Raw genomic sequence first — 27,555 nt, forward strand, 5'->3', positions numbered from 1 at the left:
ATCACCTTATGTCCTCATCTGTAAAATGTCATGGTGAAGTTTCTCAAATCCATCTCGGTAACTACCAGTGTGTGTAGCCATTGCATTCCAAGAATCACATCCACACTTCCTAATTCCAGAGCTAGAAAACTATTGACCATCTTCCACTCTCCGATCATAAGTTTTACATTTTTACAGATTCCCAGCTCTTTTACTGTTGTGCCAGATCCCAAAATCCCCCCATAATTTGATGTCTCCTCCTTCAATAATTGTATTAATGAAACTAATTTCTCAGATATAAAGTTGTGGGTTCACCACAATCAACCAAAACGATCACTACCTCATCATTAACATTTTCCTTCATTTCATGGTGCCTGGGTTAGTTAAATAAATCATTGAGTTGATGTATAATTCAACTATTGGTTTTCCTTCATCCTTTATCTCGAGCATTTTCATTTCCTTACTCTCTTCATGATATTCTTTGAGTACTTCCCATTCCTCACCATTCTCTTTAACTGCAAGCATTCTGAACTCCCTCTTTTCTTTAACTTTACACCGATGTTCCGCATAATATTTCTCATCACATCGAAAACAAAGCCCCTTATCCCCCATGCCTGAAATTCAATGTCAGACAGTCTATTCATCAGTCCTTCCTTTCCCCTAGACTTGGGTTCATTTGAATTAAGCGGTAAATTTGCTTTATTAAAAGGAAAAAGAGTTTGAACCTTACCTTATAGGCCTTTTTTTAGGTTGGCATCATGTTGTGTTATCTCTTGATTCTCCACTCTTTGGGCTAATTTCATCATTTGCTCCAACCCAATAGGTTTCTAATATTCCACTTCTGCCTTGATCCATGGGCTCAGTTACTTAGTTCTTTACGTGATATGCAAAATTGATTCCACTTCTATCATGCGAGGTTCTAATAGTGTAACTAAGTTGGCTTCTCGATTAGGGTTATGCGATAAAAGGTGCATGTCCTACCTATATGTTGCTACATTCATCATGATTAACGTTTAGCACAAGTTTTCCTCTTCCTCGCCCAAGTGCAAGCAGAGAAAGAGGTTTCCTGGTTAAGTCCCAAGGTCAAACACAGGGAACTTCTATCAAATTTAGCTATAAAGCCTACTTTAACTTCAAGCGGTATAAATCGGTATAAATGTAAAAGTATACTAATCCTAATATTTACATTGAGGATTTTGTAGAAGGTGGAATGGAATGGAATGATTATGGAATGTGAACTAACTTGCATCAAGAAAGATGAAGGAAAGTATCTGCATTGTATGTAGTTTAAGCCATGTGAGATGCAGCTTGATGCGATATAAATCGTTTTACCATCTTATATTTAATGCGAGCAACCTCTCGACGCCTAAAGACCACACTTGTTCTCCTTTCGAAACACAAATGATAAAGATAAATCAAGTGATATATATCTAAATTTCCTTAATTATAAGCATCACATTTCCTCTTTATTTAAGCCAAGTAACCTCTTGCCGCCTAAACACCACATTTGTTCTCCTTTCGAGACACAAATGATGGAAAGCAAAACGTCATAATAGAGTTGGACCAAACTCCCTTCTGCATGTATTTAGCATGAATTGGTGACCAACGCTTGATTCATTTTCTTAAAGATAACCAGACAATAGAGTTAATCTCAGGTTAAACACGATGAGCCTTATAATTATAGAACCCTTATCAAGTACATAATCACATACTTAAACCACTTATAACACTTCAATAATATATGAACAATAAAGAGATGAGAGAATGACAGTGGATAAGTATGTTTTGTATTGATAAATGTAAGCCTCTTGGCCATGAGAATAATACAGTCAAATAATACATCAAAATATACAAAATGGAAAGTAAAGAAATGTGTCAAGTCATAGAATGCATTGGCATGCATTCCTTGGCTCTTTTACAAGTTAGGGGAATGGTGGGTGAACTTCTCTCTCTAATCTCTCTTTGAGCTCTCACTTAGAAGTTGATCAGAGAAGAGGTAAAGGAAGATAACTACTACTACAAATGGAAAAGGATTCTAAAACTCATCCTTCCACCGACCTTGGAAGAGGGTCTCCTCAACTCATTGTTTGTGGGGGAGATGGAGGTACTTATAGGCATATTTAGGCGGCAAATTAATTACGCTATGCCGCACATCCATCCTTTCTCTGAAATTGTCAATGCAAAAAGTAGTTGTTTCTTGTTACACCAGATCCAACTACCACTCTTGTCTTTTAGGGAATCATCTTGCTTGATGTGTTGGCATCTCGCCTCATGGTGTAAATCGCCAAGCAGTAGCTACTTGCTAAGTTCTTGCATGTGCTCTTCTTGTGATTCACTTAATTTATTCTTTTCGCCATCCTGCGTGTAAAAACACTTAAAAGCATAGTTAAGTAACATGCATTCTCTTAACATTATAAATTTGCAGTAAAAGCTATGTGTTTTGGGCCTTTATCTTGCATTTTGATTCCATTGTTTTACCTAAAAGGCTACAAGAATTTGTATTTCTACAAGTTACCATCAGCCCATTCATGAAGGTCTCCTCCAACACCTCCTTTGGCATATGAGGCAATGACGCCGCCACCTTATCAAACAAATTATGATACTCCTCAATTGTAGTTTCTTGCTTAATTGCCAAAAATCTCCTACAAATTGATCATCCTTTCACTAATTGAAATTGGACCAACTATCTTTGTTTCAAATACGCCCAATTCTCTAACAGATCACACTCTTCTTGAGAACGATGTCAGTCCAATGCGGCTCCTTCAAAACTGATCATCGCAACGGTCAACTTCTTCGAGTCAGTTAGCTTGTGAATATGAAAATGTTGATCGACTCTGAATAACCAAAAATCTGAATTGGTTCCACTACACACTAACATCTCGACTTTCTTAAATTTATTGCAATCGCTAGAGTTTTCATCACCTTTGAATTCATTCGCCTTGCCTTCATTCTTAATTTCCTTCATCATCATTCCTCCTCCTTCAATAGTACTTTCAGTTGTCGATGTTCTGTTCGACAATCCCTCCCCTACAGTTGATTTCATAAGTTTCTCTACCCGAAATTCCAATCGTTCGATACTTTTAACCAAGGATACTAGATTTTCTTCGATCATCGGTAGTTTATGAAGTTCCACACGTATGTTAGAGATCTCTTGGTCAAAGACTTCCAACTTCTCTTCGATTTGTTTCTGCACCATCTTCTTTCCTTTCACAAGGCAAAATTGCTTTGATACCAATTTGATAGAACACTAATATAGTTGTTCTTATTCAATTGGTAAAAAATGTAACTCAGTACGAGATCATATTGACAGTGTATCTATCTAGAAAAGAAAAGCACAACAAGAAGAAAAGAAAAATCACTTTCTGTTATCTTTTCTATGGAATGAACAACCCTCACTTTAACAAAATGAAAATTCCTCCTTACACGGTCTCTTTTCTGTACTATATAATTGCCCTTCATCTCTAACTAACTGTAGACGGTTGTTGGAACCATGAAACGAAGCCCATACACAGCTATCGAGCAGAAAGGGTGAAAATTTATCGAAGAAGAGGAAAATCTTGCGAAAGACAGAGGAAAGAGAAAAAGAAAGGCCAAATTTGTACTTCACTCATCAATTACCAATGCCATTTGGCATTTTGAGACGAAAAACCAGGTCACCTGTCTAAATTTTCTAAGTTGTGAATTCCATTCTTGTTCAGTTCAAGGAGTTTGTGGATCTCACGACTAGAAAACATCTATTTTGTCTTTAACTCTTTACATTGTGTCTAAATTTTGTCAGTTCAAGGACCAAAGCACATAGCTTTTACGGCATAGCTCAATTGGCTTACAAATATGTTAGTAACTTTAAATTTTGTATTAATTTTTTTTTGTTTGTATCATGGACTCTAGGAATTCAAACTCTGTCGAGAACTCTTTGGAGTCCTCACCTTGCCCAAAGCATCCCTTGGACATCCTTAAATTTCTCTGAGGAACAACACAGTATAGTCTAAGTCCTAAGAGAGGAGAAAAGAAACCTGCAAAAAGTTCTCTCTAGCCAAATGGGGATTACTATTTAGTCATGGCTTTACAATTTAAATGCCCAGACAAACACTTATTACACTGTAAAGAGAAAATCCTCTAGATGACTTGTTCTTCCTCTGCAGCTTCAATTTGCTTGCTTCATTGTGTTTTCTCCAAACAGTGTACAATGTATATATTGATGCTTTCAACTAGATATGCTTGAAGCTTCCACCAAATATAATGACAGGATACTCTCACAGCCGTTTCTTTTTCTTCTTCACCACTTTCTTTTTTTTCTGTGGAACTCCTTGACCCCTCTTGAAAATGGCCAAAACCTCAATACTGCAAATATTGAAATTCATGAGTACAAATGACCAATGCTGTCGAAAAACATTGGAGAATAAGAAGGAATGCAAGAGGTATCAATGTCTTGGGTCACTTAAATTGGAGACACTTCAAATCTGGTTCCAAAGTAGATGATTGATGTTGAGATCTAGAAGAGAGTACCGATAATTATGATTTGGAAATTGGGAATGCTCATTTCTTTACAGATAACCTTTCAAAGTAAAAAACGCTACAAGGACACATTTTTTGTTATCTTTGACTCGAAGTTGAAAGGAAAAGAAGAGTTTAATTAAGGACAATTGTACTGTTTTTTATTTTTTGAAAAAGAAACAAAGTCTCTTTATTAATAATGATAATAATGAAACAAAAACTCAGAGTAGAAAGGATTATACAACAAGCAAAAGAACCTAGGTTGTGGTGTTGTGTAAGGATCAAAAGCGGAAGCACGAATCAATCTTTCTTATTTTAAAAATACAAGCATTTCAAAGAAAAAGGAAAAGTCATATCATCAATTCTCTAGCATGGGCATGGTTTACTAATCGCTTAATGATGGTTTAACCTAAAAGAATCAACGCAAAGGAAATATGATCATTACCTCTGAGTGCCAGGAAAGAAATTAAAACCATGGGCCTTCTCCAAATGCCACGCCTTGTTAGACAGTAACATTTTGCAATCCTATAAAAGGAAAGTTTAGCTATAATCTATATTTTTAATGCACATATTGTCAAAAGTACATGCTGAGTAGCTCAGAAATCATGGAAGGAGAGCAGAAAAGCAGTTGTGCTTGATAGAATTTTAATGGCAGCGTTATTAAAAACTTACCTCCTTGAAGCTTTCCCATCCACAGCTTATATAAATAAGGGTCTGAGGCAGGGATTGATTAGGTTCTGAATCTGTAGTACTCCCTATTTGGACTGTTTCTTCTCTTGCACGTAACACCCATGGCCTCTTTTCATCTTTCTTATCGTCCATCAAAGGTGGGCTGTAGATTGATATTCAAAGCACAGTGAAATTATGTGTCAGGAAAGGAAAATTCAGAAGCCTTAGAGGTAATCCAAATGAACTTTGTCTTGAAACTACCCCAAGATGAGTAAAAGACTAAAAGTAAATCCAACCTTTTAGATAATAACTTCACTTTACGTTTAAACGATGATATATCTCGCAACATATTAGCAAGTGATGCATCCAAACCTTTTCGCGGTGGATCCACAACAACTACGTCTGATCCCATAATCCAAGAAAGAGGCTCCTGTACAATTAGTAGATACAGCAAAAAGAAAAGAACCAATTAATTTTCTCTGAGTATAACAGCAGGGTAAATCTCACATGAAGTAAACAAGAATCACTAAAATAAATGAGATGCCACCAATAGAAATGGATTTCTCAAGACGTAGCAAAGTAATGAGTAATTAAACACTACTAGGGCTGGAGTACCAACTTTCGACGTGTCTGCATGGTGCCAGCTGATACTGCTATTAACTCGGTCTGGCAGACGTTCAACTGTCTTCTCAAATGATAACTTAGATTCTTTGTTGACCTCAACACACTTGACAGATCTGAAAACGGAAGCAACATTGGTTTATCAATTTCCGTACACGTGAACGCAATGAAACTTTAAGCATGCAAATTTGTCCTAGTCCTTACCTGCATTTCCTTGTGGCAGCTAGTGATAATCCAATTACACCAGCTCCTGCATACAGATCAGCAACTGATGCTCCATAAGGAACATACTTCTGCAACTTACGGAGCAAACTATCAAAAGCCTGGTAGAAAAGAGTATATGTTAGATGATCTAATTGGATAGTCGGGATGTGAAGCCAATAAAAAAAATTTAACAGGCATAAAACACTAATAACTAAGATCTGTAAATTTGGAAACTAGCGTCAGTTGCTGGAATTGAAATTTCTAATCCTGCTGTAAGCTCTAGACTCTGAAGGCAGGAAAATTTTGTAAGTCTCAATTCCCAATACCTTATGCATGTTAGAGATTTCCCAGCCCAAAGATCTATGTAAAACCATTTTTAGTTCTAAAAACAAAGGAACAGCGAGTCTTTATAGGGATATTTTCTTTCACCAGGAAATCAGTGATGGATTTCAGAACATAAACTCCAGTGGCCGGCCTCAGCCCCCATTTATGTGTCCCGAATGAAAACGATGCAGAAGGCTGGGAGTTCACCTTAATACTTTTTGCTCTTTCTCGAGCACAATTTGATTAGGCTTTCCAATCTCTCAATCCTTTGTGTAAAATCCAGCTGCCTCCCATAATTTCTATCTTCAGCTGACTTTTTGCCACCCTTTGAAGAACAAAACCAAAGTTTATTTTACTAATCCCATAGTCCCCCATGGTTGCCGCTCATTTGGGCATTTTGAGAGCAGAGTAATCATACAATGTTTTAGCGTGGATGTAAGATGAAGTTTGGGACACCATTTTTTAAATCTTTCAAATCAGCCCAAACTCATTCTTAGTTGTAGTTGCAGCAACGACATATTCCTTCAAATAATTTTCTAAGAAGGTTATATTGACAATCAGCGACTAGGCAGTTAAGATTCAGGAACCCCGCAGGATATCAAAACAAGTCCGAATCCCCAGCCAAAATAGTAAGTAACTAATATATATTTCCTCAGTATCAAGACCCCCAAAGATCTGATACCGGCGAGTAGGAGTTTTCTTTGGAGGACTTACTGGATCTCAATTTCCTATTTCTTGGCAATTAAAATACTTTCTGAAATCTTAGACGTAAATATTAAGAACCTGGGTATTTGCTTGGCCAAAACTCGATGGTGTCAGACAAATATCTATTCCTCCAACATGTTCCCAAAAATCTCTTTCACCTAAAAGATGTCTCCATCTATTGCCAAATATTACCTGCGAGTACAAGTGAAAATGAATTGATTCAGCCAAGAAAAAAATTTGTATACCATGTAGCAACCTTAGCAACAAATGATAGAAATGCACATTCATTACTCCGACTCTTATGTTGTAGAAACTTACATTGTTAGTCGATGTTTGAAAATTTGCCCACACAGAATGAACTAAATGAGTGTTACTCCGGACACCACCATTTTTCCATAAAAACTGTAATTCAGTACATTAAAGCAAAATTAGTGTAAGTGGAAATCTTGCCAAGCATGATTGTTTCTTAGGGTGAAGAGTTTTAAAACTCACATTGGCTAAAGCATTTAGCTTGTCAGAATTCTGTGAAGTCTCGTTCCTCGAATTCCAAACTAATGCTATCTGTATCTTACCTGAAAACATAGATAAGTCAATCAATTCTCGATTTTCTAAGACCATAAGTGATGGTCTAATCTAACATCAATTGATTAGTTAGCTTGTAACCATTTTTGTATCTTTCTGAGGAAGGAAGGGATGTGCTATACGTTGTCACAGCAAGCTGCATCAAAACTATCTTAGTATTATCATTAGCATCACCATTAAACAAACGAATGTACATCCTCTATATTCATTGGAGGAGTCTTTCACTAGTAACCTGAACATATCGCAAGTCACCAGTCCCCTGATCTTCATCATAAGGCTCTATGTCGAATTCAGTGATTCCTTGAAACAGCACCCCAAATAATATAAATAATTCAGCCGTTATATCAGCACCTAAATTTACAAATAGAAGAAATGTGCATTCATATCATATGAGCTTCATAAAGAACATACCTCGCTTTAACAATTCAACTGCCGCATTTATATTGGGGTGATGAGCTGAAAATTCCAGTACATTTCTTAACTTAAACAATCAAAATTGGTGAAAAACAAGAACAAAGCAAAACCTTAAGATAAGTTCAAATGAAACCTTTGCAATCAGGAATATCCACAACATTATGAGTTCCCTCTTGATAGAGTCCAATCATAGGGCTTATGGACGAGCCACGAACCGCCAATTTTGCACGGCATCTCCATCCCCACTAAAAACACATCAATGTACCCAAAAAAAAAAAAAAAGAACCAAACAATTATTTTATGGATTAGAAGAATTCTATCAAGACTAACAATTGATAGGCAAAAGCAAGTCTACCAGTTTGCAACTATCAAACGTAAAATCTAATACTCCAAGGTCGTTGAAGAACTGAGTCGCCTCCTCAACGATGACCGGCCGGTGGAGGTCGAACTCGTGAGTACATCCGGAGCACCTAAAAGGTTCAGCAACAAAAAAGAATTAGTCGATCGATGAGGTTCAGAGAATAGAACGGTAATGGAAGTGTAACATACGATTGAAAGTGAGTGCACTGAAGTGAGCAGGCCGGCGAGGATACTGAGTCGGGAATTGATTTTGCAGCTAAAGACAGCAGTGGTGGCGGGAGTGGGGTCGGCTGCGAAGGAGAGGGAATGCGCAGTGAGCTGGTAGAGAGCTGACAAGTAACAAACGGCGTAATTGGGCGAGGCGTAAAGTGGCAGTGAAGCATCGTTATATACGGTGGCCGATGACTCGCCGTAGCAGTGGCGAGAGCTATGGGGGAGCTCTGGCGCGAATAGATGGATAACTTCGCTTACTTTATCATATAAATATTTACTCAAAATTATTATAAATATTTCGCTAAATTCTAAAAATTGCCTTATATTTTGTCTTTTTTCATCTTAAACTTAAATTTACTTAACAATCCAAACTGTTGCAGTTTTGTTTTTAAAATAACCATCAACTATTCAGAATTTTTATAAATACCCTAAAAATAATTTTATTCATCTCATTTTTATACCAAATTTTTAACACCCAAAATAAAATAAAATTTTAAAATTTTTTATCACTATTTCAATGTTTCTATCGAAATTTTCACATTTTCATGAGTTCGTTAATGTTTCAGAGGAATGTGAAAAAAAGGCCAAGAGAAAAGCCAGCGTAAGATAGAGTAGTGTGAGAAAAATGAGTGATCGAAAATGAAAATGCAAATGAAGAAAGCTTTGGAAAAAAATGAAGAATTAATACTTTGAAGGAAATGAGCTGCTAGGATTTGAGAGAGTTGAGAAGGACAAAAAGATGTATTGAAAGAAGAGTAAAAGATGCGTGCAGGAAGGAAATGTATGCAATCGCCGTTTTCAAGTCAGTCATGGTGAAGGAGTATAATAGTAAATCGGTGATGTAGAAACTTGGACCCCCAAACACTGAATCAAGTTTAGTTATTTTTACAACAAGGTATTTACAATTTGTATTAATTCATCAATAATAAGGGGACAGTTTAACAAGTTTTCCTCTAAGAGATTCCCATCCTCTTTATGGCTTCTAGTCAAACAGACTCGAGCAATCCCAACCCAAAGTCCATCCTCCATGCCTAGCTTGGAACTTTAATACCAAAATGGACGAAGACTAAGAAATTATGGACACCGCACATAGCACATTTGCAATAAACAGCGAAAATTGACTTACGACTAGTTCCTATACCCACCCCCACATACACATTGAAGCCTGAACTGTATACTTAAAACTCCAAATTATTAACTAATATTGCATTATTATTTAAAAGTTTTAACATTATGAAAGACAACAATTTTAACATTGTAGAACACAGAGGTTCATAAATCAACTCTTCTCGCTACTATCAACCCCGGTTCTTGTCATATAGTTCTTCAAAAATTGAAACCCGCAAACTCAATTTAGACTGAACCATGCTTCTTAAAGAAGGAAATGAGAGGATTGTAAACAATGTTGTTGGCGTCGACCCCCATGATGTAATCAGCATGGGCATAGTTCTGGATGAAATGGACGGTGAGCTTGTCAACGTCATGAAGCTTGAAATGGTCGAGGAGGAGGTCGACATCTTTCACATCAGAGAGGGCATCTTGACCGCCATAGCTGATGAAAATGGCGAGGTCGTGTGGAATGCTGGAGAGATTGTATAGTGGGGGATTGATTTCTCCATAGTGCATCAAGTTGTAGTTTATGTTCCCATAGTTGTATTTTGCCAATACTCCACTTCTAACAGCTTTTCCAACCCAATCAAAACACACACATTTGTTAACATTGATGTTTTCTATGTATAAATGAATTTAAATCGGAACCACAGAATAAAAGATCATGACAGAATTTGCCACAATGTGTGATATATATATATATATGTATGAGTTAAAAAGTGCAAGGCTTACTTTGGGCTAAGTGAACCATGTTCTTTGTGGATGTTGATTGCGGTTCGTTCTTGAGAAAGAGTTCAACGGTAGATGAATTGAGACAACAATTAACTCCTGCATTTTGATAATAGAATTTGTAAATAAATTATCAAAAAGGTCTCCATATGCATCTCCATCGATTATAAATTAGAAGTGATTTCTATAGAAAGCCAAAAGGTAGATAGATATACCAGTGAAAGCAGATAACAAATCATAGCAATTGACTCCTGGGTGAGCGCACAAAGATTTCAGAAGGTCCCCCACTTCCTTCCTGATATTTGATATTAAACAAAGATAAAAATAACAGTAGATTGTGATACTTTGTAATATTTTTAATTATATTTTCAAATGTTTTGTCATTTAAAATATTTTTTTTATTTTTAAATAATTAAAGGCAATAATTATGTTTGCTATTTATTGACAAAGAAAATGGAAAATAGGTATTGGGAAAAGGAGAAATTACGTACCCTTTTGGATTGAACTCCGCAATACCCAACAGCGCAGTAACCTTCTGGTTTTTTTTTTTTTAAAGGAAAACATATTAAAACAGAATCCACTCAAATTTAGGAAAACAATGGTATAAACAAAAAAAAAAGTTTCAAATTGTTTTATAATATTTATGCCTAATAGTGATAGAGACTAAAACTAATAAACTACTATCATCATAGTGTGTCTAGTGAGATTTTTTTTTTATATAATTGTCCATTTAAAAGTAGAAGAATTGTAGTATAGCATACCTCAGGGAGAAGGGATCGGGCAGCAAGGACACCAATAGGGGTAGTCATGTGGCTGAGATATGCGATGGGGCTCAAGAATGCCACGGATTGCAATTGGCTCACCAACTTCCCTTCCGATAATGAGGCTAGTACTATTAGTGTTCCCTGTCCTCCTCGTAAACACACAAACCCTCTCAGACTTTACATTATCTTTCAACTAAATTTGCGTAAATGAATAATCTACTTTATATATACTTCAATGTGACTCACTAGGGAATGACCAACGTAGTGGATCTTCTGAGAAGTTTGTTGAGAAACATGGTCGAAAACGGCCGGAAGATCATAGAGTACCAGCTCGTCCCAAGACCAATTCCAGAAAGCTTGATCGGTCGGGTTCAGCGTGGTATGTCGGCGGCTGAACCGAGTGCCTCGAGTATTTGCAATCCAAACGTCGTACCCATTATCTGCAAGTATCATTGGCAGGTTTTGCTCCGGCGAATTCAGTAGCCATGTTACTCCGTCCTGTTCAAATCAAAAGTAAAGTAAAGAAAATGAAATGTCCAAACTTTTATTGAACTATTTTACTATGTATATTGACAAAGTAATTAAAGGTCAATTTTGTTTATAACATTCATAATTTTTATCATTGTGTTCAAAATTATTACGGAAGAGTTAAAAATGATTTATAACTAAAAAAACCCAAAATAAGATTGAAATATCAAATTGGTCTCTTTACTGAAATGTCTAATCTTAGAGTATGCACTTTTGACTAAACAAAAGGCAGTCGACACTTTACTTTAAATTTTAGTAATTAAAACAAGAAAAAAACAGTAATGCTTTAATTATTGCATTAAAAAATGGCACCAGGCTGAAAAAATTGATGAAAAGAATGGAACATGTGGTGCTCACTCATAAATGCCTCATGGCACCAGCCTCTCAATGTGGCATACCATTATGCCACAATACATATCCCTCCAAAGTAATATAGTGGAAAAGATTAAACAGCTTTGTTTAATAATAATGTACCACCCACAAACACAAACTTATCACAGAAAAAAAAAAACACTTTTCTTAAAGGCATTAAAAAAAATAAATTAATTGGTTTACTAAAAAAATGTATTTAATTGGGATATAATCTTCATGATGTTAAAATCTTTATGTGTGGAGCATTTTATCCATACATATATTTGAAGAAAAAACTAATTAAAAGTACCTCACATCACAATCATGTTCAAAGTGTATTTAAATTACAATTTTTTTAGTGCCATGGTTAGAGGAGCTTTAATTTATTTTTATGAGTAGACAGAAAAAACTAATTTAATCTCTTAATATATATATATATATATTATTCAATTGAATAATGTTTAGATATAATAAAGGGTAATTTTTTAAAATAGCAAAATAATGGTTAAGGAGTGTGACCTTTGCAAAGATGTAAAAGAAGATGAACGAGTTGAAAAATTAAATTTTATTTTACTTAAATTAGGAGTAAAGTAAAGTTGATTTAATTTTAAGAGGAAAATATACCACAAGCACACCATGCTGTATGATGATCGGCTGCTTCTTGCTTTTACCACCATTTCCACGACGTCCTTCTGAGATTCTTTGCACGCTCAAAATGTATCCATCTTTCGTTGTAACCTATTGTTATTCCATAATCATAGCTTAATATTACACCTCAGGCTTTTATTTCATTGTCAAATTCATATTTTATTACCCTTCTATTTTCCATAATCATTATTTAATTAAATACTGTTTACCATAATTTGTCAGTTAATTTTTATTAATTTAGAGAACATTCCTAAAAAAGTTAATATATATTAAAATTAATTAACTGTGGTACAATATATTGTAAAAGTTGACAATGTGGAGGACAAAATATGAATGAATTAATTGTGGTGGGTTTTTGTCAAGCGTAGATAGTTTGTAAAGGAAATATCATTTCTAAAAAGAAAAAGAAAAGGAAACGGTGTTGATATAAATGGAGAATAATGTGTGCCATAATTATACCCATCTTTTTCTATATATATTATCATGTTTGAATTAAAGAAAAAATCAAATAAAATCGTATTTCCATATTACTATTTAGGACCAACACATTTTAACTCGAGTCCTCAATGCATATATAACAGTGTTAGATAGTGTACCTAACCATACTCAATCGGTGAAAACAAAATTCTTAACACCAAGTTTTTGTTTCAAAAAACAAAGTCATTTGTTAAAATTAATTTCATAAGAAGGTTTAAAATACATTTTCAATTTCTTTGGAAGCAAAAAAATTTAACCATATTTTAAGGAAACAAGTGTTTATAAATTTAGCTTCTAAAAATAAAAATAAAAAAACTAAAACTGAATTTCGAAAATTAAGCATATTTCTTCTCATATTTTTGCAAGACTTCAATTTCCATTATATTTCTTCCTTTTTTTAGTGTGGTTTAAATGAAAAAAGTTTGAAATACAAGAAATTAGTGGTGGATGATATATTTATAAGATTAGTTTAAAAAATAAAATAAAAAGTGATTGTGGAAGGTGTGAAAAATGGTTATAAGAATGTTTATACATGCATTGCGTTGTGGATAGAAAAGGTTTATACTCATACCTGAATTTCTTGGCACTTATAGCCATAACCGGTAACAGCAGAAGCACAGATGCCCAACTCATCGGTGGAACCAATAACGACGCCGTGTCCTCCGCCGCAACAAGCACCAAGAACCACCGTGAGCACCACCGTCATCACAACAGAAAACCCCCTGAAGGAGGCCATTTCCACCGCCACTACTACTTCTCTGTCTGTCTGTCTCTCTCTCTCTCTCTCTTTTTTAGGCTATTTATAGTGAGAAAAAGGAGAGAGAAATAAAATAAAAGGAAAGAAAAAGAAATTGGAAGTGTGAACACAAAAGGGGACGATGGATACGTATGAGAAAGCAAAGCAAGGAAGTTTAGGGGAGGGGGTTTTAATGAGAGAGTGGATCCCACCTTTGGATGAGGTGGCAGCTTTTGAGGCTAAATTGGATCAATTTCGCCGGTTAAGATGGGAAAGCTTTCCATTTTTCCTTTCTTTTCCATTTTTTCGTTTGCATCATCATCATCATCGTTATGTTAATTCTGTATCCTCACTCTCCCAATTATTTTGTTTGCCCATACTCACTCTCTGAAGATAAGGATATTCATACAATCATTACACATTTTTTCTCCTACTCCTCAATATTCAATATATTTCTCTACATACATCCATATTTTAGGTAACAAAACACACTTCTATTCAACTATTATTTCTTATACCACGCAACAATTTAGTAATGGAGATGGACATTCCATTCATTCATATTTATAAAAGAAATTTTATATCAATACTTAGAATCAAATATCCTCGTTAGTGTCGCACTTTATAACTAAAATATGATATGACCTTCGTATTAAACATAATCTTTCAACCTACATCTCCACTAGCCAAAGTAAGAAATAGAATTAAAAAAAATATATTGATTAGAGAAAAACTAAAGCATTTCAAAATTTAAAAAAAAATCACTCCCACAAAAATCCTCCATTTAGATCTAAATTAATTTTAGATAGATTTACAACGGTAAAACATATTTAAAAACACAACCTTATAACCATAAAACGGTTACAATATTTAGAATCATCCGAACAACAATAACTATTATTAACATAATTTCATTTATAACATTGACCACAATAATATCAATTATAATTGAGTGATTTAGTATATAATGATTTAGTTTTTCTATTCTTTACAATTTACAATCATCGAGTGAAAATCATTACAATTAAATTGCAATCTTTTACTTACAATTTAGTCTTTAGTGTATACATATCTATCTATGTATATATATGTGAGTATATGCAGATAAATTTCATCCTCAATCCACACATATAAAGAATGTCATCACGTGATACTAATATGTTTAATGATAGAGACTGAATCTTCCTAAATTATAAAATGCGAACTTAAATCACTTTTTTTTAGTGTGTTTAGTGAGTCATAATGAAATGAAATTTGTATTGTAATATAATCTAAACTCATATTTGAATTGAGTGTTTTGAGTTCGGTTTGTATTACTTTTCAACAATTTTCAATCTTATTTCTTATCTACTGTTTTCATGTTTTTCTATCTCATTTTCGTTTTGATTTCAATTATTCATGCATCTTAACACTTATTTAATTTTCAATAATCTTTATTACATTTTAGCTCTCTACACACACCTCCTTAAAGACGGTCAAGATTAAATTGTTACCAACTAAAGTTTAAGAATTAAAATTGTAATTTTCGTTAAAAAAAAAAAGACAAAATATTTTTAACTTGAAATTTAAACTCAAACCCTAAACACAACGTAAATACAATTGGACTACGATATAACTCTGTGATATATATCACAGTATAGGTTTTATTTTTAGAAGTACATATTCAATCTAATTAGAGTTCTTAAACCCTAATACCATATTAGAAATATGAGTGTGGTTCATTTATCTATTAAAGAAATGTAGAGGGGTACGTAATGAAAAGAGATCACATAAGAAAGTTGTTGAGATATCTTTATATAGTGTGCATGCATTGTTAGGGTGGTAATAATATATCTTGATTTTATGTTAGATGTGAAGAATATAGAAAGAGATTTTTTATTTAGTCCTTAGATTTGATCATGACTTTACACTCTTATCTCTAAATTTTTGTTTTTAATATGTTATAGTTTTATTTTAAAATTTTGATTTTGTTTGTTTCAAGATTTTCCCTTTCAATCTCCATGTAATTTTCTTATCAAATACTCACTTTCATATTTAATGTCAACATCTATTATTTAATTTAAAATAATTAAACAAATTATAATTAGTTAAGTTCCTTTTGTTTTTAACTATTAAAATTAAATTTAATAGTTTACTTTACAATTATTTTAAATTAATTGTAGAAATCAGCTTCAAAATTAAAAGTTAATATTTGGTGAAAAAGTGAGATTAAAGATGTAAATTTTGAAAATAAGAACTAAATTGAAAATGAAAGTTTAAAAATTAAGTTTTGGATAACTATTTTGGCTTTTGGTTTCTTATTTTTGAAAAAAACGTTTTGGTTTTCTGTTTTTAGAAAATAAAATGTTTATATATATATGTATGGTTTTCTATTTTTACAAAAAAAAGATGAAAAAAAATGTTTAGTAATTTAAATTTTTTTTGTCTTTTAATAATTCAAAAATGTCTTAATTGTCATAATAATAAGGTCCAAAAACATAAATCGAGAAAATATAATATTGAAATAAATAAAAGTTAGTATATAAATGAATAAAAGTCAGAAAATTGACAAAATAGAAAGTCTCAAAAAACTTCACTTGCTCTTGTTTATTTGAAAATTTTCCAATATACGTACCTATCGAATGTCACTATTTATAGTTAATTTGATAATCGTGAGGAGGATTAACATCTTTAAAATATTTGGCAAGGTAGATGGGATGTGAATGGAGTGACATGGCAATTGGACACTCTTGAAGACATATGATACGTTAGATGGGCTATGGAGAGAGTGACATATGAAGCATAACGAGCCTTATTTAACATTATTTATAATAGATTAATTTTCATAAATATAATAAAACACCAAAATATTTATGTTCCGTGTAACAAAATCAAAAAGATCATAAAGCCAACCATTTTTTAAAAATATTTCAGGTTTCTAATTTCTATCCATCCTCATTCTCTTCTTCTTTTTTTTTGCAATTTTTTTTTTTGCAATTTTTGTTTTATAATTTCTTTGAAATCATGATCTTTGTTTTTAATCAATCATAAATCTTGTATTATATATTTTTTTAAAATGTTATTTTGTTCAAGATCATGTACCAAATATAAAAGATTTTGAAAAAAATCGTGGGATATTGTACACAATCGTTTAGATTTGGGTAGCCAAATCTAAATAATCATGCAACCAAATCTAGAGTATCGTGTAGTCACTAAATGATCTTGGTACTTGTACCAAATATATGGTGCAAGCGAGTGACCAACTAATCGCATGTTGATCGGGTCATTTTTTATATTTTTCATTATAGGCATGTAGGTTTTTTTTCATTTTTGAAATTGTTCTATACAGTGTAAATATTTGCGGGTTTGTTATATTTTTAAAAGAATCTCTTCATAATATTAATGCTTCTTTTAGTTTTATTTTCTAATAAAATTTAAATCATTGTTTAGGTTGTTGCTTCAAGAATTATTGAAACTTACTATGAAGTTTCATGAAGCATTTAACACTCGGAAAGACAGAATTATTGAGTGCCAGAACATAATTTTATAATGTTTTAGAGTCTTTTAGTTAGTGCTTTTATTTATCTTTGTAAATTGAGAGTAGTTTGTGGAGAGACATGTATAGTCATACTACTTGTATAATATTATTGTAAATTATGTATATTACTGTAAATTATGTGTACACATGACTTACTCTTGAAGAATGAATTTATATTGTTGACCAGAGAGTTTATTTTGTTGACGAATCTATCTTTATTGAAATGAATGTAATACAGGAAATGAGATATGAGAAATGTAAAAAGTGTGTACTATTCTATCTTACTTGACATATAAAAAGAATCAAGTTTATTGTCTTACTTGACACGTAGAAAGTGTCAAATGTGATATCTTACTTGAGACAAAAATGACGTCAAGAAATATAACATTTTACGGTTTTTAGTATCAAGTAATCGACTGTCACAATCAATTACTTGACCCTTGTTAAAACGCCAAGGATAGGTTTACTTGACACTTTATTAATGTCAACTAATCCAATTTCTGTAGTAGTGTGTTTAATAAAAGTTTTAAAAAATCTTATGAGTTTCGAGAGTTTTTATTTTTTATTTTGCTTAACTTGATGCGAAACATATTTGATTTATGTTTGATGATTTTCGTTTACTAACATTAAAATTTAGAAACGAAAAAAATAATAATAATACAATCCGACAACCCAATCCATATTTTACGGGTTGAGTTCGAAACTTAATTCGGATTGACAACCTAATCCACTTGAAAATGTCTCTCAACCTAACTCAACCCAATCCGTTTACATCTCTAGAATCAGACTATGATATGATAAAAATTGCTTGAGGCATTTATGCAAAATATATATGTATATATATAGAAAAAATAGAAGAAAAAAAACCTCCTGTTGGAGGTAAAAAATGAAATGAAAATTCAAATCTTTTACTAAAAAGATAAATAAAGTTTTGTAAAATAAATGTATATGTAGATTTATATAGATATATGCATAAATATATGTATATGTATGCTCACCTGATATTTTGATAGAAATTTAATTTGTGGAGTTGAACGATGTTGTACTTATGTTGGATTGATGTTATGTGGTTGATTCATTAGTATTTGATCAATTGATTCTCTATTAGTTAAATATATACATTTGATTTGAGGAAGTAGAGCACGCGTTGTTCTTAAAATTGGATTCAATCTTACTTTAGTCTTCGAGGGTGGTTAGCTTAAGAAGTTCAAGAGTCTTTTGATTCTCGGGAGAATTCTCTCTGACCTTTTAGAGTAAAAATTTATATCTAAACTTCTATTTATAGAGTTTTCTGGTGATCATTATGGGTTTGAGTCTAGTTGTTCCATAGATCATATCTATAGGCTTAACCACATGGATTTTAGTTATATTTAGCATTTTTGCTATATTAATTTTTTTTTGCTTATTTATTTAGATTAAAATAATTAATTTGATCCATCCAATGTTCACAATAAAAATATGTCACATCATCAGAATTGTCAATTTATGTCTTTAATTTTCATTTGGAACACATGTCAATTTTTAATTAGTCCTAAATTTTAGTATTTGTACTTTCGTCATTAATTTACATAATTTGTGATTGTTACAAAATTTCTTATTCAAAAAGTATATATATATATATATGTATATGTATGTGGGTAGACATATGCATATGTGTATATATACTCACATGTATGCATATATATATACAGGGATAATAAAAAGAATAAAAAGGAAATAAAATATAAAGTTGAAATTAAAATGTTTTAAGAAAAAATGCTTAAAAGTTGAGTAAAAAAATAAATAAAAAGGAAGAGAATTATCAAAAATAGTAAATTTTATAAAATATTTACAAACATATGACAAAAATTTCAATTCTATTGATAGTTACAATCATTGATAGCCACAATGCATTGAGATATTTTAATTTATTTTGTTATTTTTAAAAATACTAAAAATATAAAAGATCAATTTAAAAAAAAGGAAAAAGAAAAGAGGAGAAGATTTAAAATAAGTGAAGACTATTTTTTCTTTTCATATTTCCTTCCCACCACCACCACCTCCTCCTTCCAAATTCTCTCAATTTTCATTCTCTTCTCTCTCCCTCTCCTCTCAGCTCCTTCACTTTCTCTACTCTCTCACAAACAGTCTGTCAACCGAGTTGGGGTCATTATCAATGGTTGCGGACAGCGTGGGGCACGACATTGGTGCTCGGCAAAATAAGATTGAGAGAGAAAATTTAGCCTCACCTTTTGTTGCCCATTCTTCACTTTCTTTTTTTCCGGGTTTGTGTTCACACGACTCTTTCTTTCCCTTCTTTCTTCTAATGGTGTGGGTGAGAAAGATGTAAAAAAAGAAGACAGAAAATGGAAGTTTTGAAAAGAAAAAAAGAAGACCAAAAATGGAGACGGACAAAAAAGGCAAAAGCAAAAAGATAGGAAAAGTAAGGTATTTAGTGTAAATAATTTGGTTTTTTTTTATTATTTCTTTAAAAAAAAATCTCTAAGAAATTTGCCGAAGTTTGACTTCAAATCTATCAACCTTTATTTATATATATATAAAAAAAAGGCCTTCAAATCCATTAAGGTAAGTTGAGATACAAAATTTAAAAAATAACAATAAATAAATAATTAAAGAACTAAATCCTATTAGATATGGAATTTAAAATCTCTCAAATAGACCTAATCGGTTGGATTGTATTTTGGTCAAATAATTTTCTTCATTACTTTAATTCCAAATTTGGTAAGATTTGGATGAAATAATGCTAGAGATGGTCTGCTTGTAAATTTCATAAGTTGATGCAAAATTAAAAATGAAAAATAGAAACACCAAAATGATTTTGAAATCTGGGTCCAAGTTATGTAAAAGATTTGGGTAAAAGAAATTGGAAGCAAATGAAAGTGAAGAATTTCATTTTCTCCATGCTCTAAACCTAGCCATTTTCTCCCACTCTCACATTCCTAAATAGAAACAAAGCATTGGGGAGCGGTGGCCGGCAAGTGATAAGAGAGAAACTGACTACCAAACGTCCATCACTCTTGTCAACAACAACTACGCAAAAATCTATTTTGTTTCTTTCTTTCTTTTTTTTTTAATTTCTAAAGTAACTAAATAAATTGTCCACATCTTTAGCATTAAATTACTGTTTATTTTTATTAATATCAAACAATTTTAACTATCTTTTCACTGTATATCAATCTTTTGATGTTCTAATTTTTGGTAGATTCTTGAGTTTCTACTCATTTTTAGCATACTATTGTTGCATATCCGTTTTTCTCCTGTCCAAGAATTTCATTCATTCACATCTACTTAATTTTCTAATTAAATAAATGGCACTATCATTCTATCCATTATCAATTTGTTGATGAAAAATGTTAAAAAGAAAAAATAAAAAACATGAAATGAATATGACCCATAACACTAGCAATTAGATAACAATCCCTATCAAATAACAATTAAATGTGTCAAAAAAAGTAAAAGCTAATTAGATGGCAACCAAAAGACAATCAAGTAATATAAGAAAATTAATATGACAAAAAAATAATCAAATCTATCTTATAAGGCTAACCAAAATTAAACAAAAAAAAAAAAAAGAGTAAAAAGTAATCAAATAACAATTAGAAGCCAATCAAATGACTATTTCACACAAACCTAACTAAAATTAAAAAACAAAAGGTAAGATGTGATCACATCACAATCACATATTTTATATGCAAATCCATTTTATTTTAAATAATCTTTTAAATTGGGTTAGGCGTTAAATTTTGTTATTTAAAAAAATTTAAACTTTTGAATAATTTTGAAGCATCCACCATCACACCAAGTGAATATTAAAAGACGAAATTCACTTCAAATTTCGCATTAGACTTTAGTATATATCAATTTTCAAATCTAGTAAAGGTTGACACAGTTTCGAATACTCCTCAACTTCTATTTGGAATCAAAATGGCCCAATAACCTTTTGACATAGATGTTTGAAACCTTGAATTTATAGATGTTTAAAACTTTGCATGTATGTATTTATTGATATGGTATGTACAACAATTTTAAACTTTACAAACATTATGAATAAATAAATAAATAAATAATACAACCTTACAACCCAACCCAACATTTAAATTATGAGTTGGATTGAGAATACAATTCCGGTTATCAATCCAACCGATCCAAAAATACGGGTTGGGTTACATTCTATCCGTAAATTTTTTTAAAAAAAAGTGGCCACATACCATCAATTCCTTTTGGATTAATTAAAAAGGTCAACATGTGTTGTATGGAATTAATTTATTGAAAAGGAGGACCATAATCTCTGCAGCCGTTACATATTTCTTCAAATCGTGGAAACATTTAAACATTATGGATGTATCACATCTTTCAAACATTATCAACCATAACCTATAGGATTCAATTGAAGGTTAATTTGGCCCAAAACTCAATTAATTTGGTGTAAAGGCCAGGCCCAAGCCTCCTCAAAGTCCATGAAGCTCTATAAACAGGAGTCTTACCCTTTAATTAAGGGGGGAAATTGTAAAAATTTGAAGACAGGAAGCTTTAAAGATTGAAGATACAAGTTTAGTTTTCAAGCTACAAACATTGAAGCTTTTCAAGCTCTCATTTGAAAATTGAAGATTTAAGAAACTAAGACTCCAAATTCTAAAGTTTAAGCTTTAGATTTAGAAGACTTCAAGTAATATTCGCGAGAAAGAATGAAAGGAAATTAAATATCAAAATTGAGCGAGTGAGATTTCTTTGAAAATTTTTGTGTGAACGCATATTCTTTTTAAAGGGTAAAGTAGAAACGTAAACATTCTCGCTTATCCAGGATGGTATAGAATTAGAATTTTTCAACTTTTTTTTACCGTACCATATTATCATAAAATTGATTGTGGATTTTTAGGATATATGTGTTAAATGTATGGTTAAATTGCAATTTTATTTTTTCTAGAAGATGGTTAAATTACAATTATCATTATTTGAAGAATTCCAAAATCTAATTCTGATAGTTTAATTTATGAGGTTTTACGTTTAATCAAATCAAATTGATTCAATTCTAACATTGAAACTAAATTCTAACTCCAAACCAGAGTACAAAATTTGCAATATAATATATTAAAAAGACATAAGATTAAAATTAAAAAGTTTAAAGTTATTCTTCTTTTATTAAACAACACAAAGGCTTTAATTATAATTCTCATAGTAAAAAACAAACTTAAGGTGCAAAAAAAAAGTCTTATTACTTTCTTTATACCTTTATTCTTCCTTTCTCCTCTTTGTTTTCTTACATATGATATGAAACACTGTACTAGGAATCTAACATATCTATATATAAGCAATGCCTTCAACAACAGCAACACTGCCTCTCCATCACTGCTGCGGCATTTGTTTCGAATATTTCAGAACTTTACATATTTCTGAACAATTGTGAACTCCATGAGCTTTGGGGTCTCACAATGGCAGAACCAGAGGGGAATTCACAGCTTATGGCATGTTGGATCAGTGCTTGTACTACACAGCTATGGCAGGGCTTGCCTTCTTCCTCCGGTCACCAAAGCTATGACATGATCCCAAGCTTGGGAGGCAGCATTGTACAGATCCAAATGGCCTTTCCTTCTCACCCCAGACATCTCCATTTGGGGTCCTCTCACTGCTGCATACAGAGTTTGTTCCTGAAATGTAAGGCGTTTCAGGATTCGACTGCAAGGCGAGTTCATTTAGGGTCGGTTTGGCTTGTCTGTCTGTGCCATTTCTAGAGCTCTCCCTGAAAAGTTCAGCCAGCCTCTTCTTTCCGGTTGGCGATGGTTCCGGAATGGTGATTGGAGTTTGATCATCAATGCCATGAACTTGGTTGATCCGAGGAGTACCAGAGGAGAAGCTGGAGTGTACGGGAGTATTTCCTCGCGAAGGAGTGAAATCTACAGCCATTACAATTGAATACTCTAAGAAAGGAGATGAAGGAGGCAAACAGCATTAAAAAGAATTCCAATGTCTACTTACCACCATTAACACTGTAGAAATCATCTTCACAATCCGAATCCAACCAGCCTCGTGAATCAAAAAACGCTTCATCTTTGCTACCTATGAGAGAACACCAAAACTCAAATGTCAACATTTCAGAGTTGATACAAAAATAGGTGTGATAGAGAGCAAAAGGAAAAATTAATAAAATAAATGCATATAAAACACAAGACTAGTGTGAAAAACATAATCAATAGAGTATATAAAAGAAAAAACGCACAGTGACAAATAGGTAGAAAGATTTCTAACAGTAACCTTTGATCATAATGAGTTTGGGCCACCACATCAAAACAATAAAAATTTGGAACCCCAAACATAGGAAGGACGAGTGAATAAACATTTGAAGATCTCAATGGAACTGAGTTACAGCATCCTTGTGATTTGTGAAAGAAATCCTAGACCAGAAACTGCTCTTTTTTTTGAAACGGAGACAAAACTTCTTTATTAACGAGAAGACCAGAAACTGCTTCTGCTATGCAATTCTAGGAATAGAAGTCTTACTTCCATCCATCATTTTCTCCGTTCTCTGATAATGACTAAACAAGGCAATTGATTCCATTGCCCCAAAAACCAAATAGGCAAGGATAAATTAAACTAGGAATAGTAATAAATTTGCCCAAAAAGGCAGTCCTGTTGGTAATAACTTAAGACGTGCGAGAGAAGTTCTTCGAGTTCCCAAGTTCAAGCTTAATACATGAGAATTCTTGAATCCTGAAAAGCAAGCATTGCTCACTATCCTTAATGTGAGATGGAGAGAAACTCATCACAATACCCTTAACAAAAGAGGGGCAGATAAAATCTGGCATCACTATGCAACAAATTATAAGAAACACAAATCAAAAGAAACAAACAAACAAACCGCTTATTTTTATTTTAAAGTTAAAAAGGTAATCAACTAATAAACAAAAAGTTATTTTACAAATTACTAGGTGTGATCAATACAATATGATTGAAACTCGGTAAACTTTTGAAACAAATCTTTAGTACACTTATTTTTCTCTTAGATCTTTTAATATGCCAATTAATAACTAGGCACAAAATCCACTAATAACAATACATAGCATAGCTTAATTGGAAACAGAGCTTTCAGTGGAGAAAGGAAGGAGAATCTCCATCATACACAGAAGAGTCAATTCCATCTCAAAATTTTATCATCAAACCATAAGAAAAGAAAACTGGGGTCTCTAATTTTAATGAATAATTATTAAGAAGAAAAAGAACAAGGTGAAAATTAAAGCCCTTCTCTTCATCAATCTATGGAGATTTAGATTGAAAAAAAGATGGGTTCCTCAGCTTTTTTAATAATAATATAAACAAATGGGGCCTAGATTAACTTTATCATACATATTCATCAATATATGTCCAAAAGGCAATAATTCAATAAAATATTCAATTAGAAAAACAAAACAGGTTTAGATCATGACAAAGCAATTAAAGTCAAATCAGGGATAACGCGAGAAGCAAAAAACACTTTAGATCGCATATAATTTTGTTTCTGAGATGAGTGGGGTAAAGACTAAAGAGGCAGAGATTGTGAAGCATCAAAGTTCATGACACAACAAAAATACAAATCAACAAGGAATCATTAAAAGAAAGGAAGCAAAAAGAAGAAAACACAGGCGATTACAGTAGTAGAAACTGAAAAAGAAGAAAAGTAGAAGTACCCAAGTGAGAAGGGGAGGTCTGAGATTTGAGAAAGACGGTGGGGTTGATGGGAGTGTTGTTTTGTTTGATGGGTGAAGGGGGAATTTCCATATCGGTGGTTTTGGAAGCAAGTGAGAGTTTGAATTTCATGGCGGAATCGGGATTTCTGTGGATTGAAGCACAGGAACCCATTGATGGAGTGGTTTTGGGGTTTGATCTCACCTTAAGTTGATGCTAGTGCGATCATCATAAGGGAAGGAAAATGGAGAATCGAAAATGGGGTGTTAGAGAGAAGTGGAAAGAAGAAGAAGAAGAAGAAGAAGAAGAAGAAAGAGGAGGATGTTTTGTTGAGGGAAGTGGAAAAGTTGTAATGGGAAAGACCAATGAGAGAGAGAGGATTCGGGCATGAAAGAGGAAAGGTTGCATTAACTTGTGGGGTAATGCCAAACAGTCTTTGAAATGAATGTTGTGTGAAATTAAATGGGAGTTTTTCAATTTTAATATCTTAAATGTTAATTACGGTTTAATTAAGATTATTTTATCATACTAACGTTTAGGCTCCATTTGGGATTCTCATAGGTTTTTAAATAATTACTACTAGTTATGTTTTCACAAAATCAATTTTAAAAACAAACAAAAAAGAGTAAAATTATGTTATTCAAAGATATATAACTTTTATTAGGTTCAAACTTACAAACTTAAATCCTCAATTTTAAAAAAAAATCACTTTGTGCTATCCGTTTTGGTTAATTGGGTTTCAACCTTTCATTTTTGTTTTGGTAAATTTTCTAATTTTAAAAATATACCTAATACACACTTATTTTTTATTTAACCGATTGCTTTATTTGAAACTAAAAACTTATTAACCATAAAAAAGTTTCACTTTTGTTCTACGAAGCACAGACTCCAATATAGATATAAGATATGATGATGATAGAATTAGACGATACATTTGTTGGGTTTCATGTCCTAAAGCCTCGTGAGTTGTTAATATTTAATAATAGTTGTTGTTCATGTATTGTTCAATAAATGTTATTAAATAAGTGGTTTGCTCGTTGTAAACTAAGGTCCTTTGACTATAATATGATTTTTTGAACTTTATGTTGTGACATAAATGTTGATCAGGTTTGAGTTGATAGTCTAAATGCTCTATAGTATAAGAATACGGTTGGGGTGTCTTATGATGATAATACAGATGCAACCTACTTTGTATTTAGCACAAGCAATATTGTCCTAAATTGGTCATGTGGAGACATGCGAGTGAGGACGTCCTATGTAATAGAGTTTTCATAAGATCATACCATGAAATAGTCACTTTTACATTATAACATTATTTACTATTTAAAACTAACTATTTTGACTTTGGTGACCTAGGTAAGTTGACCTTAATTCTAACTTAACTATGAACTTTTGTTTATTCAAAATTATCTCTAGATCTACATAAATGAGACCAACTAAATAGCACTAAGACAATGAACCAGCTCCCATTGTAGGGTTAAGATCGAGTTGATAGTTGGAAACGTAGTGTGCAAAATAAAATTCATTCTTACCCATTTCTAAGGATAGTAGAGAGGTTGTTTCTTTAAATGTTGATTCTAGGTCTTGAAAAAAGAGACTATGCCCTCTCATTGACCCAAGAGAGATTTAATTTAGTAGATGGGTTATAAACCAATTGTTCATTAGAGGATCAATCAAGGCTTAAGAACACAAATAAGTAATTTTGGGGGTAAGCGACACTTTGACTTTGCTAAAATTATGAACAGCTTGTGAAATGTTGACTTACTAAATATGGTTATATCAAGTGAACACAAATATATCTACCCAAATTGATTACTAATTTAATCCCACAACCAAAGTTCTAAGTACAAAGATTAGTAGAGAAGATTTGTGTGGTGGTCCTTGGTGAATTCATGATCAACAATTACATTAGTTCATAGTGAATTTGAGTTACAAAGGTTTGAACTTTAAATCTATGGTTTAGTGAATTTTCAAAGCATATTCTATCCTTTAAATTCTCGTAATTATGACGATATTTGATCTAATTGTTTTCGTTGCATGTTTATATACTCTATCAACATTAATTTCTAAACAACTAGGATAATTAAGATATTTTTTAAGATACACTTTTTTCTTTAAAAATCTAGTATATGTAAATGATAGAAGTACAATAATCAATAGACTACAATAAAAAGAAGGGCACAAACTGATCAATGAAGAGGAAGAAGATTATTGAGAAATGCGAAATTAAAGAAAAGTTTTCTCCGTTAAACTATAGGGTTATGTTTTACGAGAGGTTATGATGATTCAAATGCAATAATAACAATAGATCGTTATAAGATTTCATAATTTATTTATTTATTATCTTTTAGTTTTAGACAAGAAAATCACATTTTAAATAGGTTTTTAATTTTGAGTTGAAAAATATTAGATGAGTTGCTTTTCTCTTTTTACTTCATAAAAAGATCTACGTGAAACACGGGTTAGATATATCA

The 27,555-nt window shown here is 32.3% G+C and overlaps 3 protein-coding genes across 5 annotated transcripts; all 3 read right to left on the bottom strand.

The window, feature by feature from the left end:
- Positions 1-3,797: 3,797 nt before the first annotated feature.
- On the bottom strand, positions 3,798-8,836 carry LOC101217214 (uncharacterized RNA methyltransferase pc1998). Its single transcript, XM_011653261.2, has 15 exons — positions 8,542-8,836; positions 8,348-8,462; positions 8,126-8,237; positions 7,990-8,034; positions 7,811-7,878; positions 7,660-7,714; positions 7,489-7,568; positions 7,315-7,398; positions 7,075-7,188; positions 5,968-6,086; positions 5,762-5,879; positions 5,439-5,572; positions 5,146-5,305; positions 4,919-4,998; positions 3,798-4,320 (listed from the first exon to the last, which is right to left on the bottom strand). The coding sequence occupies exons 1-15, from the start codon at positions 8,733-8,735 to the stop codon at positions 4,233-4,235; spliced, it is 1,566 nt and encodes a 521-aa protein (XP_011651563.1). The 5' UTR covers positions 8,736-8,836; the 3' UTR covers positions 3,798-4,232.
- A 675-nt stretch (positions 8,837-9,511) lies between these two features.
- Positions 9,512-14,004, bottom strand: LOC101217446 (triacylglycerol lipase 2). Of its 2 annotated transcripts, none has more exons than XM_011653263.2 (8): positions 13,744-14,004; positions 12,672-12,785; positions 11,415-11,666; positions 11,166-11,309; positions 10,896-10,936; positions 10,620-10,699; positions 10,408-10,503; positions 9,512-10,247 (listed from the first exon to the last, which is right to left on the bottom strand). In XM_011653263.2, the coding sequence occupies exons 1-8, from the start codon at positions 13,906-13,908 to the stop codon at positions 9,919-9,921; spliced, it is 1,221 nt and encodes a 406-aa protein (XP_011651565.1). In that variant the 5' UTR covers positions 13,909-14,004; the 3' UTR covers positions 9,512-9,918. The 2 variants fall into 2 exon arrangements, with proteins under 2 accessions (XP_011651565.1, XP_011651564.1); XM_011653262.2 differs by having other exon boundaries at positions 10,896-10,939.
- Positions 14,005-22,578: 8,574 nt separating this feature from the next.
- Positions 22,579-25,492, bottom strand: LOC101217672 (uncharacterized protein At3g27210). Of its 2 annotated transcripts, XM_031883322.1 has the most exons (4): positions 25,084-25,492; positions 23,675-24,130; positions 23,399-23,479; positions 22,579-23,316 (listed from the first exon to the last, which is right to left on the bottom strand). In XM_031883322.1, the coding sequence occupies exons 2-4, from the start codon at positions 23,757-23,759 to the stop codon at positions 22,910-22,912; spliced, it is 573 nt and encodes a 190-aa protein (XP_031739182.1). In that variant the 5' UTR covers positions 23,760-24,130; positions 25,084-25,492; the 3' UTR covers positions 22,579-22,909. The 2 variants fall into 2 exon arrangements, with proteins under 2 accessions (XP_031739182.1, XP_011651566.1); XM_011653264.2 differs by lacking the exon at positions 23,675-24,130 and having other exon boundaries at positions 25,084-25,490.
- Between the last annotated feature and the right edge of the window lie 2,063 nt (positions 25,493-27,555).

This window comes from Cucumis sativus, chromosome 3, assembly GCF_000004075.3.
Source record: "Cucumis sativus cultivar 9930 chromosome 3, Cucumber_9930_V3, whole genome shotgun sequence".
NCBI lineage: Eukaryota > Viridiplantae > Streptophyta > Magnoliopsida > Cucurbitales > Cucurbitaceae > Cucumis > Cucumis sativus.